This window comes from Lontra canadensis, unplaced genomic scaffold (genome assembly GCF_010015895.1).
Source record: "Lontra canadensis isolate GAN:19392208 unplaced genomic scaffold, GSC_riverotter_1.0 scaffold59, whole genome shotgun sequence".
Taxonomy (NCBI): domain Eukaryota; kingdom Metazoa; phylum Chordata; class Mammalia; order Carnivora; family Mustelidae; genus Lontra; species Lontra canadensis.
The window spans coordinates 8,926,359-8,941,841 of record NW_022631053.1 but is presented as its reverse complement, the minus strand read 5'-3'; the positions used below and the strand labels follow the sequence as shown (position 1 = coordinate 8,941,841).

General features: G+C 38.9%; 1 protein-coding gene across 1 annotated transcript in view; it reads right to left on the bottom strand.

Moving 5' to 3' along the window:
- Positions 1-5,293: 5,293 nt before the first annotated feature.
- The window catches only part of DBX2 (developing brain homeobox 2), a 32,037-nt gene continuing 21,847 nt past the window's right edge, over positions 5,294-15,483 (bottom strand). The window contains exons 3-4 of the mRNA XM_032876976.1: positions 11,644-11,831; positions 5,294-6,059 (exon numbers count right to left, since the gene is read on the bottom strand). Coding sequence (XP_032732867.1) covers positions 5,730-6,059; positions 11,644-11,831 — 518 coding nt within the window. The 3' untranslated portion in view covers positions 5,294-5,729. The remainder of the gene's footprint in view (positions 6,060-11,643; positions 11,832-15,483) is intronic.

Sequence of the window (15,483 nt, the reverse complement as noted above, 5' to 3'; positions counted from 1 at the left end):
TGCATTTTCTTAAATTGTAATGCAGAAAGAAATCCAAAATGGAGGCAATTTTTGGAAAAATGTCCCTGCCCCAAATACTCCTGTAAGTAGTACATTGCTTAATTGGTACAAAACCTTAAGTCAAAGCAATATAAGTCAAATTTCGTTATAGGGAATGCCAAGGGAGTCTGAGTCTTCTGTTTTTGTTTTCCTGCATCTTTTGCTGTGATATTGTAGGGTATAGACATGTGCATTGAATAGAGGCTTCCAGAAAGATATGTCTATATCCTAATTCCTGGAACCTGTGAATGTGACCTTCTTTGAAAAAGGACCTTCACAGATGCAGTTAAGGATCTTGAGATGGGATTATCCTGGACTTAGAGTCAGCTCAGAACCAATGACAGCGGTCATTATTAGAGAAAGGCAGAGAAAAATTTGTGACACAGGTACATAGGAGAGGAGACCATATGAGTCATAGGTAGAGGTTAAAGTCACACAGCCCAACCCAAAGAACTCCCTAGAGCCACTAGAAGCGGAAAGGGCAGCTCCTTAAAATCTTCTGAAGGACGATGGGCCTGCCAACATCTTGATTTTTGGATCTTTGGCCTCCACAACTGTGAGAGAAGAGATTTCTGTCGTCTTAAGCCATACGGTTTGTAGTAATCTATTATGGCTGCTCTAGGAAACTACAATGGAAATTCATCATAATAGGGTTAACTATACATTATGAATTAATTATAACACTTTATTTTATTCAGATTGATATATCCAATTTTTTGACTTCTGGTTAGTGTCAAACAGTTGATGATTCTGAATGCTCTGGGTTTAAATAACACTGAGGGCTGCCTTTTAAACTCACAGTGTTCTGATCCCGAAAGTTTCTCCTCATAGTTTTGGTTAAGCAACTTTGAGAGAATGTCCACAGAGTTGTGGGAACTGTGGAATTCTGGACTAACTAGACAAAGCAGCCTTATCATCTCAGCCTTCAAAACGGTGACAGATGCCAGATACCAAATAGTTTGCTTGACTTCTACCCACATTGTGGGCAATAAAACATTGATAAAATGAGATATCAGAGTGACTATAACCACAATTAAAGAGAGGTAGAATATCTCCCTACATTAGTATCTTTGCTGCTGGCAAGGTATTGAAATACAAGTGTGTACACTACCGTGGACCTTGACTGGATGGATATGTTTTGACAAAGTTCAAGGTGGCTTTTAGAAGAGGTTCTCCATTTGGTACAGGAGTTCCATGATCATTCTTTCCATGACCTGATATCCCCCAGCCCCATCCCTTGGTCCACCTCAAGAAGTCAAGGAGGTGGCAATGGAAAATTATATAGCCATCATAAATAGTTTCAGCATTTATTAAATGGCATGGGGAAATGTTCTCTGTAAAAAGTTGAGTTAAAAAAAAAGCAGAATAGACTGTATACATAACATGACCAAATTTGTTTAGTCATACACACCTTTACATGCACATACATTCAAAGTAAAATTTTTTCATAAAAGAGCTAAATTGGCTATCTCCAAATGGTGTAATTACACAGGGATTTTTGTTAGCTGAATTTTCAAGGATATTTCTTCACAATGAGCATGTGTAACTCTTACAACCAAAAATAACATTGTAATGGAACTCAACTAATGGCTGAAGGTAAGAACCATCTTTGTGGGGCTTGTACAACATTCTTAAAGTAGTTACTTAGAGACGGTTTATAAACGATATAAATTAATTATGCAAAATTTTCCTTATATATTCGAGAATAGTTATCATCCTAGTTTCTCCATCACTTGTGTTATTTGCTTTTCCTTCCCTGTTCCCACCCACCACCTCAGACTGATCTGAGACTGAGAAGGTAGAAATACAAAAGTAGAGGATAGGATGCACTATCAATAAAAAAATAATGAATTCTTCCCTTAGGTTCTGACTCCTTTTGGGACCAATGTGGCCTGAATGGAGGAGAGATAGAAAACCAATAATGCCAGGTAGCTTGTATTTTTCTGAATAGTGGGGCACTTAATAAACTTTGCCCCACTCCCCCTCGCCCTGCCCCACCAATTGCACATGGAGAGATAGTAGTTTTAGAGGACCTTAGAAGTTTATTTTTTGCTCCAAATTTACCGGATCCAGTTACTGACACATGGAATATATCAAAAGTTGTTTGGCAAAAAGACTGATTGTAAGTTTCTTGAGGGCAAGGACCACGTTCTTCCTCACATTTGTTTATACAGAGCCTAGGACTGTGCCTCACACCAAGTACCCAGTAAGTGTTGAAATCCAAAAAGAAAAAATATTTTTGTATGACTGCAGAGGCAGTGTCTAACAAGCTTATGAACACAGTGGAATGAGCTTTGCTGTATAAGAGGTCAGCAGAGCTTGAAGAAATCACTGGTCATTAGCAGTTAGGTCATGGAACATGCTGAGAAGTATGTAGCTTTAAAAAAAAAAAAAAGAATCAGAATGCAGAATGAGAGGGGCCAGAAAGGACATGGGTGGCCTGAACGAGCATATTTAATTATGAATTTATATTTGAAAAGAGAAAAACATGTGTAATGATTCTCAAGGGGTAGAGTGGGAGGTGTGGCTGGTGAAGAGAATGTATGAGGTATATTGCAGAAATCTGAGCACATACCCAAAACTGGTTGGAAGGTATGGAATGTTCATATGTATGGATTTATGAAGTTTGAGAATCATTGGAGCAAGCAGTTGGGTCCCCATTCAACCCACTTCATCACTAAGAAAACAGAATCGCCTTTTCAACTTCAATGACCGTGGCCTTCACTGTCTCCAGACCCAGCGACCATTCCTAACCCACTATATACTTCCAACTCTTTATATTTAGCTTTATAAAATATTTACCTTTGTACAAGCTAGAGGATGGTGCTAACCATTTTTTTCCTTCTCACCTGTCTAAAATCCATGGGAAAATGTCTTCTAAAATTTTTAAAATACCTTCACCTCCAGGCTTCTCTGGTTTGGGTGCTTACCAGAGCAGAATTTTCCTGGAGAGCAGACAACAAATACACGAATATGTGACCACATGGAGAAAAGGAATCTGCATTGAGAGAACAGGGGAAAATACATGTGTACGTCTTTGAGGTGGAGGGAGGTGGGGTGGGTGGAGAGTTGGCAGACTACAAATTAAGAGAGAACTGTCCATGAGAATACCACGCTCAGCAGTTCTCTCAAGTAATTCAGGTGAGTGAAGGCAAAGTGAAGGCACAGCAGGCTTACGTATGAGCACCAAGTGTATGCGTCTCTGCGTGTGTCCTAAGTATCCCTAACATAGTCATCTAAACTGTACTTTCCCGAGCCTTAAGGCATTCCAGAGTAGAAACCAATTAAAATATTTATTTGCATATTTGAATATCAGGCCAACCTTACAGAATAAAAAAGCCCCTGCTGAGTCTCAGAGCTTGGCGTGAAAGTCTGGGGGAAGATCATTTGAGCACCAGTTAGCCCACATAAAACCTGGCTTATCAGGTGCCGTGAAGCAGGTTGCTCTCATTTAACTTCAAGTTATTCTCAAGAAACATTAACCATAGATAAGCACTTTAAATTTTTAGCAGTGAGTGATAAAAAAAAAGTTTCATTTCACTGAAACACTCCTATGGGACTATTTTCTATAGAGGCTTCATAGTTAAAGGCTTTTGCAATTCTTTACGTTCCCCAAACTTCAAAGTTAATAGAGAAGAGAACACTAGAAAGAAAACCATTCCCCAAGTAAGAGCATAAAGTACAATACACTTCTGAAATTCTTTAATAAATCTCACTGCAATCCCCGAAACGTTATGTCTTACAACGCATCCCATAGCTGGTGAATACATTCTACAGTGGTATGCACACACACACCCCAAGATGGCTGGTAGGATTTCAAGATTTGAAACTTGATGGCCAGGTCCAAATCCCATTTATTAACCTCATGACCTTGGGCCATCACCCTACCCATAGCCTTACACCCTCACCTGGGAAAAAGCAATCCTGACAATAATAACGGCTACCTCCTAGGGCTACTGTCATGAGGAACACCATGAATTAATTCACCCTAAAGGCTTAGCACATTCTCTGGTGCATCCAATAAATGTAGGTGAGGTTAACATTCTACCAAGGGGAAAACAACAACAACAACAACAAAAATATTACAAATCATTTTAAGATAGGTTTTAAATTTTAAATTGTTGTCCACAGATCCCTGCTCCTCTTTCCCACAGAGACACTAGGACAAGCTTCTTCTGAGAGGACTTTTAAGTAAAGCATCTCATGATAAAGGCACAAGCTAGTATACTCCAATTCTAATCACGCTCAGACAAAATCATTTCCTGATGCCGACTAAAACCGTTGTCTTTTTAGATATTACCTTCTCTAAACCCTAAAGCTTCAAAGTCTATAACTAGGAATGTAAGCAAATTAGAAGCCACACCCTTTACGCAGCTTTCTCACTAACAAAATTCCACAACATGAACTTCTAATAACGTTTCTTGTCCACAGATTAATAATAACCTAGTTCAAAACCACATCAATTCCTCTTTCTGCCTCATTTCCTTCAAAGTGAAACGTAATTTTTTCTTGGACCTTGAATAAAAATTTCTAGATTAACTAAGCAAATCGTTACCAGAAATGCAATTTTATAATATGACTATTTCAGGAACAACAAAACACACAAAACATCTGTGTGGTGCTTGTTAATACATAAAAATAACCTAATATATATAGTGTATACCACCTAAGTGGAAAATTGAGTCTATAACCAGAAGTGCAAACAGAAATCCACTACCATTTCCCTCAGTATTGTGTTTTGAAGTCCAGTTGGGAACATTTTAGGAACTGTGACATTTCTTTAAGTCTTGGCCAGAGGTCACAAACTGCTTGGCACAGAGGTTTCATTTGCCCAACACAGTATTTCGTAAATTATTAAACTCAAATATTTTTAGGTGGACCATGCCCTTTCTTTACTGATAGGCCCTTAAAGGCATTTCATTTTGCAAACCTTGATTAAGGCCCATCCTCACAGAGAAGAGATCAAAAGATAATCGTTAGTTAAATGGGTACCTCCCTCAATGATGTCCTGATGAAGTCCAGAGACTTGGAAAATTTAGGGTTCTAATAGTCTCATTCAGAAATTCTTCTAGTTTTCCTGCTGGATTACTTTTAAGTATATACTTTCAGTGTATATATCTAATAGTGGCTCATTCGATTAGGGTAGCTGAGCTGAGTTGTTAAAGTTTCACTTATAGCTGGACACTGAAAGAAACCAGAAAATAGGGAATTTAAAAAAAAAAAAAACATGTTGGACCAAAATCCAAACATTACATTATTTTAAAAAAATTATTAACATCCAGTCAATAATTGTTTTTTCTTCATATAAAAGGACATGAATTTGCTTGGTACAATATTTAAAGAGGAACTAGTCCTACTAATGTATTTCAATGAATATTTATATATATATACACACGTAAAGACAAACACATATATACACACATATTCAGAGCAGGGACTGAGCTAACTGTAACTCTCATTCTTTTCAGTTCCTTTGTACTTTCTGGGAGATTCTATTCCACTTACACATTAAGCCTGAGTGTGGGAGCCCAACAAGAGAACAGTGGAGAGGGTTTCCTAAAGCATTAGTTCATGCATCACTCCAAAGGTAGTACATTTTAGGCACCGATGAGGCACAAGCTAGCTGGCTTTAGAGTCCAAATGCTATTAGTTAAGCGTCCTTTTAAATTAACATAGAGGAAGGCTTAGATTCAGACCGCCCCAGCAAGGACACTCTTGTCTCCAGCCTCTTCAGAACACAAATATAAGGCACCCTGCAGTGACTTTGCTTCCGGGGGCGCTGCCCGTGAACTCTCCTGGATGAGTCTTTCTGAAGATTCTGGCGAATTCTCCCTCCATCTTGGACTCAAGTGCTGCTGGGAGACTTCCCAGAGTGAAGGACATGGAGAAGGGAACCCCAGAGCAGACCGTGAAAGGGGATCCTCTGGAAGGCCTACTTCTTGGACACACCTGTTGGAAAGCACTTCCTTCTCTTTGGAATTCCGCCACTTCATTCTTCTGTTCTGAAACCAAATTTTCACCTATTGACAAAATAATTGGACAGAATGATCACTTACTCCATGTTACTTCACTTCAGAATTGCAAACTGTAATGCTTTCTATGAGACAACCTTATTGTGAGAGCCAGCCTAGCAAAGTCCTTAAGGCTTTTCGCTGGGCTCCTTCAAAAATATCTGAACAATTACTTTCGTATAATTTCCCCAGACTGATGAAACAAAACGACTGCAATGAATGGGTTACATCCTGCAAGTCTGACATCTTTCAAAACCGATTTCACCCTCGACAATTTAAAACATCATTTAATCCATGCTAAGTTATTTATACAAAGGAAAGGCTATCGGTTAATAATAGTGTTTACTTTATGCCAGGTGTGTCAGGCCATGCATGCTGTGTGGATTACATAATTTGATCCTTGCGATGACTGCAACAAGTCCTCATCTCACATGTATGAAAATTGAGGTTCAGAGTGATAAATCAGTTCAAGGTCACAAAGCTAGTAAAATGGAAGCACTTAAAATAGAATCCATGACTGTCCCACACCAGTGCCCAGGCTCTTATAACATTCAGATTTCATTAGGAACTTCTGGGAAGCTAAACAGTTTATAACGCTTTGATAAATTCCAAGCTTCATACAGTTTCCAAGTCTGATTACTCCTAGGATTTATCAAACTTGAAGAATTAGGCTCAATAAATAACAATCAGTCATAATTAACCTGAAAGGGCTTATGATGGGGGTTTCTATTTGAGCCATACTTCCGCCCCACCACATTGGAGTCTGTCTTTACTACTAACTCTCCCCTGTATCTACTGTGTAGTCAACCAGGCCTGATCAGAAAACTCCACAATTGGTTTCTTGGTATTTTAAAAGCCAATCACATGGTTTTCCTAAGCATTACACTGCATCTTTATGTGAACAATTTAGTGGATTTCTATTTTTAAAACAAAAGACCAGGAAGTTTTTACCCTAAAAAATAATTACAAAGTGTTACCAATGAAATATTTCTCCCAATGAAGGAAAAATCTCTATCTGAGATAATCTTTCCAGATTGGCAAAACAATTTCTTCATTCTTTCAACTTGATGGGCAATTTCAAAACGGCTGCAAAGAACCTGACCCCAGGCGAGTGAGTCCAAAAGACTGCCATCTCAGTTACAATCCTGTGGTTAAGGCTTTTCATAAGAAAACAGTACTAATGTGTACATACCAGAGCATTTGGTTCTGTTCATGAACTCATTTATTATTTGCAGTGGGCATTTACTCCTAGAAAGCCTGCCAAGTATTTCTAGTGGGTTTTCACTAAGATATTTTATTTGTGCCCATTGGTGATTCTTGTCCTTCTCATCACATTCATTATTTTCTTCTTTCCTTAGCTTTTCTGTAGATCTAGAATTTTTTCTGAGTGATAGCTCAATGAAAAAAACAATCATGAAGAAAGTTTCTTCACAATCAATAGTATTGAAACAAATGTACATATTTGGGGAAAACCATAAATTAAAAGTTCTACCTGTGAACAAATACAAAAACAAATTCCAAATGGATTAAACAGCTAAACACAAAAACAAAACTATAAAAGTTCCAGAAAAAGCCATATGAGATTGTCATTACAGTCTTGGAGAGATGAATTTTTTTTTTTTAAGCATTGACATAAAACACTAGACCACAAAAGAAAAAATAGAGCTGATAACACAAAAATGAGAAATTTCTGGATAAAGATACCACAAACATACAAAACATAGCCACAAACTACCTAAAAGAATTAAAAGCAGAGACTTGAAGAGATATTTGTGTATCCATGTTCATAGCATTATTCACAAGAGCCAAAAGGTAGAAGCAACCAAAGTGTCCACTGATGGCTGAATGCATAAACAAAATATGGTATATATGTAAAATGGAATATTATTCAGCATTAAAAAGGAAGGTGATTCTGATGCATGTCACCACATGGATGAACCTTGAAGATATTATGCTAGGTGAAATAAACCAATTACAAAAGGACAAATACAAATGATTCCACTAATTTGAGGTACCTAGAACAGTCAAATCATAGAGACACAAGGTGGTGGTTGTTAGGGCCTGGAGGGAGGAGGAATGGGGAGTCACTGTCCATGGATACAGAGTTTCAGTTTTACAAGATGAAAGAAGTTCTGGAGATGGATGGTAGCCATGATTGCTCAACAATGTGAATGTACTTACCGCTACTAAATTTTACCCTTTAAAAAGGTTTAAATGGTAAATTTTATGTTACGTCTATTTTACCACAATTAAAAAAAAAAAAAAACCTTCAAACTTGAAGAGTTTGCAATGGTTGAAACAGGAGAATGTTACTAACCACAATATTCCAAACATTTTGATAACGGCTAAAATAATTGCTACAAATAATATGAATAATAGCCAAAAGTTGGGAGCAATCCAAACACCCACCATCAGAGTGGAGAAACTGGGGTATATTACACAGTAATGAGCACAAAAGAGCAACTGCTGTATCCAGTCACATGAATGAATCTCACAGACATTATGTTAAGGAAAAGAAGCCACATATACCAAAGAACTAGTACTGAACGATTCTATTTATACAAATGACACAAATAGGCAAAACTGATCTATGTGGTTAGAAGTCAGAAGAGTAGGTGGTCTTGGAAGGAGGGCAGTCACTGGGTGGGAGTACTATGTAGGGGGCTACTGGCCCCGGCAAGAAGGTTCTACTGCTTGATCTGTGTGTTGGTTATATAGGTGATTTGTAGTCTCTCTCACAAAGTCAAGATATATGTAAAATAGGATCCCGTTTTTATTTAAAAACATATATACACAACTCTGGGTCTCAATTCTAGGTCCCTATTATAAAGTAGGAATAATCAAAGTGGCTATCTCGCAGGGTCATTGTGAGGATAAATGACATCAAATGTAAGGACACATGGTAGGCACGGTTCAAGTGCTTGTGTTACTTTGTGTTTGTGCATATACAACACACATATACATTTACTTTAAAGATAATACATGGTACATCAAATAAATTCAAACAAGAGCCATTTATAAATGACAGTAATAACTAAGGAGTTGGGTTGCAAGGGGAGGAGATGAATTTTCATTTTTAATTTTGCCAATTTCTCCTTTGTTTGAATTTACCATAATAAATACCATGCGTTAATTATATAATGAGATGTCTATGCAAATAAGAAAATGTGAAATTACTTCCGAGTTGTTTACCAAGTTTAATAACATGGAAAGTATTCATTCCTCAAGGCACTTGAATTTTAAAAACAATACAATCAACTATGTAAAATTAGCACCTGTGAATACGAACAGGAAGATAAGATACAAAATAGGAAAATAGTTTGTTTTCTTGGAATGGACAGATTATGGTCATCCACTCATAAATGTTCTCCAGTACACTGCCTGCATTCTCATTCCAATAATCTATTTTTAGGAAGTTCAAAGACGTTCACACCACCTCAGCACTATCAGATCAAACCTAGCCACCTTTTCTCTTTCTTTTTTTTCTGTTAGTATCCTAAAATTTTTACTTTTGTTTTTGTTGGTGGTGGTGGTGGGTTTTTTTTTGTTTTGTTTTTAATTTTTATTGTGTTGTGTTAGTCACCATACACTGGGTATTATATGTAAACAATAAATCTTGGAACACTACATCAAAAACTAATGATGTATTGTATGGTGACCTATGTTTTTTAACACCTACTTCAAGTTCTGACTCAACGAAGGGCCTCCTGCAAACTCCCAAAGACTCACATTTTCTCAGCTCTAACTCAGGAGGGTTTTTTTGTTTGTTTGTTTGTTGTTTGTTTGTTTTTAATCCATACCAGTGAGATGAAGGCCAGTCCTACTGAGCTTCTGTGCCTCCTAGTCAGGCCCAATGATTCCCCTAAGGATGAGACACTTCCTTCACTAGACTCCCCAGGAGTATAAGGACCAGTCGTGGAGATTAACATAAATCTCCGGAGAGACACATAACTTTGAGGACCCCTGATCTAGCTCCTTTATTTGGCAGCATATCTAACCTACCAGGCGATGTCTCCTATGCCATGGTCTTGAGCTTCTGCTTCATTTCCCCAGTTGCTCATACAAATTCCTGGGTGCACAGAGTGTATCTTAATTAGTACTTAATCAACACTCCCTCTTACTGCCTACTTATTAGCACAGTGTCTTGCACACAACAGACCATCAAGAAATAGCTACTGGGACACCTGGGTGGCTCAGTTGGTTAAGCAGCTGCCTTCGGCTCAGGTTATGATCCTGGTATCCTGGGATCGAGTCCCACATCGGGTTCCTTGCTTGGCAGGGAGCCTGCTTCTTCTCCCTCTGCCTCTGCCTGCCACTCTATCTGCCTGTGCTCACTCTCGATCCTCTCTCTCCGACAAATAAATAAATAAAATCTTAAAAAAAAAAACCTTAAAAAAAAAGATATAGCTACTGATTTATCTATCATAAATGCAAAATTGCTCTGCAACTTAGATAGAACCTGATATTTGTCCCTGTTTTTTATGTGAGATACTGAGGCATAGAGCAGTCAGTTAAGGTTAGGGACTCCTTAGTAACACACAGTGAGGAAAGCACAGGCTGGCTGATGTAGGCCAATTACCCTCTACTACTCTACGTACTGCTTCCTACAACTAGAAAAAGCTGGGGGGTGGGGACAGATCACTTCCCTAGGGAAAGGAAGCAAGGTTAAGGAGAGTTTCATCCAAAAATAACTGGTTTAATAAAATCCAGAGTTAGAAACCAGGTCATTGATATTGAGCGAAGAACAGTAGAGCATGGCAGTTACGCAGAGCCTCTGCTAGCCCTTCAGAGCCTTTATGCTAACTCAAAAAATCCAGGTGGATATAGTCTTACACCAGGAGAGAGCCATTTTGGCAGGCTGAGCACCTGCTACGTTTCAGTTGCTGCCATGCCTCTTAGCCCTTGTGCACAGTCTGCACAACGATACATGATAGCTCCAGGTTAAGTAGAACACAAACTCCAGAACCAGGTTGCTGGGGGTGAGAGCCCAGCTCCAGAGCAGCTTCACTACATTACAGTAGACCTGTATTTACTTCTCTACACTTTCTCATCTAGAAAATGAGGATGATTATCGTGCTTACTATAAAACGATTAGTTGTAAAATACTAGTACCTTAATGTGTAAGAAAGGTTTGTAGGTGTTGCAAATATGAAACTATTTTATTGTACTTGACATAAGCCCAGATTGCAGGGCAATGAAATCTATCTGGAGGTATTTATGAGTCACACATTTATGACTGGATTTTGGACTGGGAATGAAGAAAAAGACAGAAAAATTGGTTCCTGCTTTTGTAGATTATGTAGTCTACTTCTCTGAAACCAGAGCAAACAATTAATGATGTAAATGCCACATCCTTAGTAGTTCTCTTCATTTGGGAAGAATTAATCATGCAAAAACCTAGACCTCTCAGCAAATGGGTCTATTTTCAAATAGGAATTCTGACATGTATTTCCACCCACTCAACAACTGTGAAAATCATTTCAGTAATACTTGAGGGTCCAGCACCATACCTAGTACAACAGACATTTGCCAAATGTATGGATTTCATACTTCAGAAATCAAGAGCAGTGGACATTTTCCTGCTCATTGGTACCTGTGATTCCTTTAGTCCCAAGCTGAGGGCGAGTTTCTTTCGGTCTGTTTTGCTGATATATTTCTGCTTCTGAAACATTTTCTCCAGAGCCTTTCTCTGATCCTCAGAAAAAACAGCTCTTCTTAAAATACCCCTCCGAGCTTTGGAGTTAGAGTCCTGTGTCAGGAGAGGCAGCACACGCTCTTCTCCTAGAATGGGGAGACAGGTACAAAAGCCCAGTTAACTCTAGTGAGGAGAAGTCAGTCTGCCTTTCCCAGGCTAGTATCCTTTTTCTCTGTACCATGGCCAAATCCTCTCATCTCTGAACTCTGCATACTTAGAGCAGGGCTTCTTCCATGGTCTTGGTCATGGATTCCACTGAGAATCCAAGAAATACTCTTTGTTCAACAATGAGAGAAAAGTACAGATGCTCGCCCTCACAATTTGTGTGCCATGTTAGAAAGCCCATGGTCCCACGTCACAAAGTTCAAATGCAGAACAAATAGGTGGTTTAGACACTCCATTTTTGTCTAATTGTTCATTTGCTTATTCATTTTTTTTCTCTCAACAAAGTTTTAAACACTTACCATATGCCAGGTGCTCTGCTCAATGATACAAATTGAGAAACAAGACAAATGTGTTTCATTGTACACATTACCTGTAAGATTTAGTGGAACGCATTTATTGAACTAACGTCACAAGTGTGAGGATGTATTCCAAAGGAGGCTGCATTGGGCATGCAAAACAAGGATCTGGTCATCATCTGGGATTTCAGAGAAAGCTTGTAGGAGTCTGAGATATTCAGTCTGAGAAGGGAGGTTTAGAAGATTCCCAACCACCACCACTCCTCAATCCAGTTGTTCATCAAGTCCTTCAAGTCAGAGATATCTACTACTTTTTCTACCTTCTGTGGCTAGCACAACCAGTTCCAGCCCTCTAAGAGTTTCATTTATCATCATTCATTCATTCATTCATTCAGCTTCCCAATTGTGGTAGGAATGATAATGGCCTTCCCAAAGATGCCTATGTGAATGTGTTCCCCAGAACCTAGAAATATATTACATGACGTGACAAGGAGGAATTAAGTTTGCAAACAGCAACAGCTGCTAACAAGCTGCCCCGGAGATGAGAAGAGTATCCCGGAGTACCCAGGTGGGCAATGTAATCACAAGGGTCCTTATGAGTGGAAAAGAGAGTGGGAAAATGAAGTCACAGAGAAAGATTTACTTTCTCTGATGTTACCCTTCTTGCTTTAAGGATGGAGGAAGGGGGTGACAAGCCAAGAAATGCAGGCAACCACTAGAAACTGGAAAAGGCAAGAAACAAAGTTTTCCCTAGCACCTCCAGAAAGAACGCAGCTGTTTTTACACCTTGATTTTAGTCCAGTGAGACCCATTTCAGGCTTCTGACCCCCCTGTAAGATAATAAGCTTGTATTAAAACAGCAGTTTTGTGGAAATTTGTTGTGGCAACAAGAGGACACTCATACCTGGTATCAGGCTAACGGAACTTATTTGAGGAAACCAGACCAACAGCACATGGTCCCTGCCCTTAAGGAACTCACATTCTCATGGGAGGACTGACATGAAGATCACAGCGGAATACAGGCACCAGGGGAACAGGGGCAACAGTTTACAGTTGTAGCTGGTAGGCATTTTGGTGCTTAATAATTATTTCTAAATAAAAAAGCAAATTAATGTCTTAGGTATTACACTAGAATGATTTATTAAATGCTCTGGCATCACAAAGGAAGAAGTAATTAATGCTGAGAAAACAGGCTGAGCCAAGTCTAAAAGACCAATCCAGTTCACGAGAGAAAGAACCAAGGCCAAGCTAGACAGAGTGACCAGCACGTACAGAAGCACTAGGGGACAACTATAAAAACAGAGAACAAACTGATGGTTGCCAAAGGTGAGGGAGGTGAAAGATGGGACACAAAATGAGTGGAAGGGAGTACAAGATGCAGGCTTCCAGTTATGGTATGAATAAATGATGGGAATGAAGGACAGCATGAGAAATGTAGTCAATGATACCGCAAGACTGACGTATCAGGACAGAGGGTGGCTACACTTGGGATGAACACAGCATAAAGTACAGAGCTGCTGAATCACTATGTTACACACCTGAAACTACTGTAAACTTGTGTGCCAGCAATACTCAACATTTTTTTTTAATCACTAAGGCACAAAGGAATAAAATTTTTTTAATTTCTTTTCAGTGTTCCAGAATTCATTGTTTATGTACCACACCCAGTGCTCCATGCAATACGTGCCCTCCATAATTGCAGGAAAACTAAGCAGTCTACAAGGCTGGGAAGGGCATGAAGCAGAGGGGGCAAGCTGGCAACAAGATCCAGCCCGTAGATGGGTTTTGTATGGTCTTAGAATTCTGATACAGCTGTTCATCTTTAATAATTAGATTTCATGTGAAGTCCAGGTTTCTGACATCTCTTCAAAGGTAGCCACACTAGGCTCATCTTCCCAAAAAGCAAAGAGCTACTGGAGTGAATAGCAGGTCCCCCATTTTGATGGCCCTCATTTGCCACAGCTCACCTAGCTTGCTTTTTTTTACCCGCCAGGTTCTTGAAGACATCTGGACCTTTGACATAGAGATTCTAGAGTGGAATGGAGCCAGATCAGAGAGTACTACAAGAGTTTGGGACTTTATCCAATAGTAGTGAAGATCAGTAACAGTTTCAAATAGTAGTAGTTTCATCAGGGTGTGACGTGATAATAATAAACTCACATGGAATACTCTGTACCATTATATTTATTCTGTGTTAAGCCAATGACATGCATTAATTCATATAATCCTGTCCCGCCTGTGCCCCAACTGTTATATTGTTATTCTCCCCACTTCATAGATGAATAAAATGAAGATCAGGTAGCTTAAGAAACTTTGTCCAAGGGGCACATGACTAGGGCTCCAAACCCAGGACAACCAATTTCAAAACAAATGCTCCTAACACTACACAATATATTCTAATCCAATCTGACTTGTATTTTAGGGGGAATAATACAACAAATGAATAAATCTTGTCACATCTACTTTTGTAAAATGACAGCTCCCTTTCCTACTTGTCTAAAAGACTGCAGATTATCTCCCAGCGAGTCTCTTGGCCCTGGTTTACACCTCATTCTATTTCATCCTCACATCGTGAGAAGAACTGGCCTCTCTCTCTTTCCTTCCAGCTCTGTAATACTTGCATCTCCTCGGAAATGCCATTGGATGTAATCAAACCAAATTCTTTACAGACGTCTATTTTTGTTGATGCTCTTTCCATTCATTGCATGAGATCTTGGTTAATTCTCCATCCACAGCATCATTTTTTTTTTTTTTTGCCTGTCACATGCCAAAGCCATACCTTGAAATCACGTTTTGACAACCAGATTCACGACCTCTTTATCAAAGATTTAAATAGCTTTATGAAACACTGGTTACTAATAAAAATATTCTAAATAGTTCAATACGTCCTTTTTCTAAATGTGCTGCTTCTCTGAACTTTCCTTGGTGTAGAGACTATGGTATTGGGCTTTTACATGAGTTCCAAGATTCATCTGTTGGGGTGATCCCTCTCCAGGAAGGCTAGGACAAAGGAGTTTCAAATGTGTAATAGGGAAGAACTCGGTTTGGATTATGGCGTTTACCTGTATGACTTAAAGCCAGTTTAATTAGCCTTTTCCAGCTTATCTTACAGGACTGCTCTAAGGATGTGATGACATAACACAAGAAAATTTCACAGTGCCTGGCCCACAGGAAGGATCCCATGAATCTATCTAGTTCTGCTTACTGGATTTCATTTGATTCTTGTAAGAACCATGTCACGGACATGCTCCGTACAGATGAAGAAGTATTCAGGGCT